The 2,886-nt window shown below is 42.0% G+C and overlaps 1 protein-coding gene across 1 annotated transcript; it reads left to right on the forward strand.

Annotated features, from left to right (window-relative positions):
* Positions 1-1,699: 1,699 nt before the first annotated feature.
* Positions 1,700-2,635, forward strand: LOC125490013. Its single transcript, XM_048627953.1, has one exon. The coding sequence runs from the start codon at positions 1,700-1,702 to the stop codon at positions 2,633-2,635; it is 936 nt and encodes a 311-aa protein (XP_048483910.1).
* The last annotated feature ends 251 nt before the right edge of the window (positions 2,636-2,886 follow it).

Genomic DNA, 2,886 nt, shown 5'->3' on the forward strand with positions numbered 1-2,886 from the left:
GATGAACTAGGGAAATAAACATCTTTCTATTCTATTCTATTCTATTCTACAAGCTACAAAGCTTGGTGTTAAGTTTAATTGATACTTTTAATAAATCCTCACATCAAATTATGTTAAAACACCCGAAACACCCAATATGACAAAAACAACATAACAGCACACAATTTACGTGGAACAGAAAATAATTGATGTGAAAAGTGCTTGTCACGTTGTTACGTCGAGGCGACTCGCTTTAGAGATGTTACTACTTACAAAGTGTAGAATTCGGCTAACATTCAGTGATGTTAGCCATAAGTATTTTAGTTTTTTTTAAACAAACATGATAATATTTGAATGGAGTCATGTATCATGATTTTAAAGGTTGTATGGTACTATTTTTCACTAAACCCTTATACCAAAAACTACCTATTTATCTACGATACCTTCATAATATGGCATGGCTCCTAAGAACATTGACTGTAACTAACTCTCGTAAATGAAATTGTATACGAAAATCATTTTTTTTAAATTCTGCTCTCTGTTAAACAAGAACCGTTTGCTCCCATCACTAGTCCGGAGTCCGAGGCAGCTCGGTACCTCAGTACCAGTGGAAATAGAAATACTGGCCACAATCTATTAAATTAGAATTACGACATAACTGCGGTTGCAACGGACTTTAGCTGTTCACGTAATGGCCCGGACAATTTGACCAACTTTGGAAACGCCACTAATATCTCGGAACGTAAAAGGCGCTAAAGATATCGAACTGTAGAGGTTTTAAACAGAATGCTAATGATAAATAAAGACGTTTTCATGTTATTATTCATCACAACCCATCACGTCTGCTGCTGCTGGGGCACGGGTCTCCTTCCAATGAAGGAAGGGTTCAGGCCTAGTCCACCTGGCCTAGTGCTACCACACGCTGGCCTAGTGCGGGTTGGTGGACACAAGTAAGCTAGAGAGTTTGTCGGGTCGGGTTAGTAGGCAACCCGACAGTTCGGTATCAAATATTTAATGTTATTATTCTTCGGGGTACGATTTAGATACCTATGGCTTCACGTTTTTACCCGACTGACGAAGGAGGAGGGTAATGTTTTTCGATTGTATATATGTATGTATGTTTGTCTGTTTCTTTGTTCCCCGCCTGCGATACTTTCCATTTACATTGGGACTGGTTTTCATCTTTTTAGCGTGCAGTCGGGTTTTTTGTTTGTTTATAATTATATATTTTTTTAGGTTGTTTGTTTGCCGTTCCCATTGCAAGTTTTTAATTTCATATCCTTAGGCATTTCATGTAATATGTCATTTCGATTTCGAGTTCTTTTATAAAGACGAAAGTACTGACTTTGCGGTAACTGTTACCGCCATAATTTATACCGAAAAGAAACACCACCTAATGAGGACTAGAAAAATCGATCTATGCCAATCATTACACATAATACACCAGCCTCACTACTAATGCAAACGAACTCTTCGGTAGTAGGTCACAAATGCCACATTCGAGTGTCAGGAGAACAATACAAGGTGCAGGATCGCTGTTCATTGCCGCTTCGGTTTGATTAATTCATTCCGTCGTCCGCCGTCGTTCGAACCGGTTGTCACCGTGCTCCCGCGTAGTTAATTCTTGCCCCACTACCTGCCCCGTGCCGCTGCCGGTCCGTGCGACGTAATCGGTCATAGACTAAGAAGTATTGTGCATACAGAAGTGACTACATCCACGATGTCAAACCCCCTAAACAGCACATTCAACCCAACCAAGAACACTGATGCAGATAATGTTCCCGTGAACCCTGTCGGCACCCCCATGGCGACTGATGAGGCACCACTGCTGGAAAAGGAGTCCCCACCGAATTACGTTACCTTTAGGAACCAATTTGTCCGCTTCGGCGACGATTCCTTGCAAAACGACATGGCGAGCTTCCAGGCCAGCATGAACGACCTTTTGGAGAAGTGGTTTGCCAAGCAGGACGAGAAGATGACGGCCATGCTCTCCGAATTTAGGGAGGTTAACAGGGCTGTAACTTTCTTAAGTGAAAAATACGACGATATCAATAAGAAAACTGAAGAAGCTTTGAGCAACATAACTTCCCTCAACAAAAAAGTTGAATACCTTGAGCAAAAGCTGAACACCATTGTTACACTCGAATCCAAAATAGATATCATGGAGCAACAAGCGCGCCAGTGCAACCTAGAAATAGGTAACCTACCAGAGAAACGGAGCGAAAACCTTGTGGCAATTGTGCAAGAGGTCGGCGTTGCACTGAAGCAGAATATTGCACCAAACGACATAATATCTGTACACCGAGTTCCCCATGCCAATCCAAAAAGTCCGCATCCAAAAAACATCATCGTGAAGTTCAACACACGCTCGCTTCGTGATAACATCTTGGCTGCGGCCCGCATCTCAAGAGGCATCACATCTGAGAAATTAAACATCCCTGGTGATCCCCGTAAGGTCTACATTAATGAACACCTGACCCTTAAGAATAAGCAGCTGTTTCGCGAGGCAAGGGAAGCGGCCAGCAAGAACAACTTCCGGTTCGTCTGGGTGCGACACGGAGGAGTCTTGGTTCGTGAAACTGAAGTCTCGCCAGTGCTTGCTATTCGATCCCATAGCGACATCGCTAAAATTAAACCTAGGAATATTACTACGTAAAGTATGGACCATGCTACTCTCACTTCTTGGCTCCCTAGATCATTTAATTATCAGCCCATATCCATGCCTACCATTAGTTTATGTGTCTTATCTATTAACTCACCAAATTCGCTTTTTCTTACCATACTTGTATATCTACGTTTGTCCCCCCTCCCTCTCCCCCAACACACTAATATATAAAATAAACATAATAACTATCAATTTATACCACAACACTCACAACAACCCTGATCTTTTACAACTGGTGTCTT

Source organism: Plutella xylostella, chromosome 4 (genome assembly GCF_932276165.1).
Source record: "Plutella xylostella chromosome 4, ilPluXylo3.1, whole genome shotgun sequence".
In the NCBI taxonomy this organism is placed as follows: domain Eukaryota; kingdom Metazoa; phylum Arthropoda; class Insecta; order Lepidoptera; family Plutellidae; genus Plutella; species Plutella xylostella.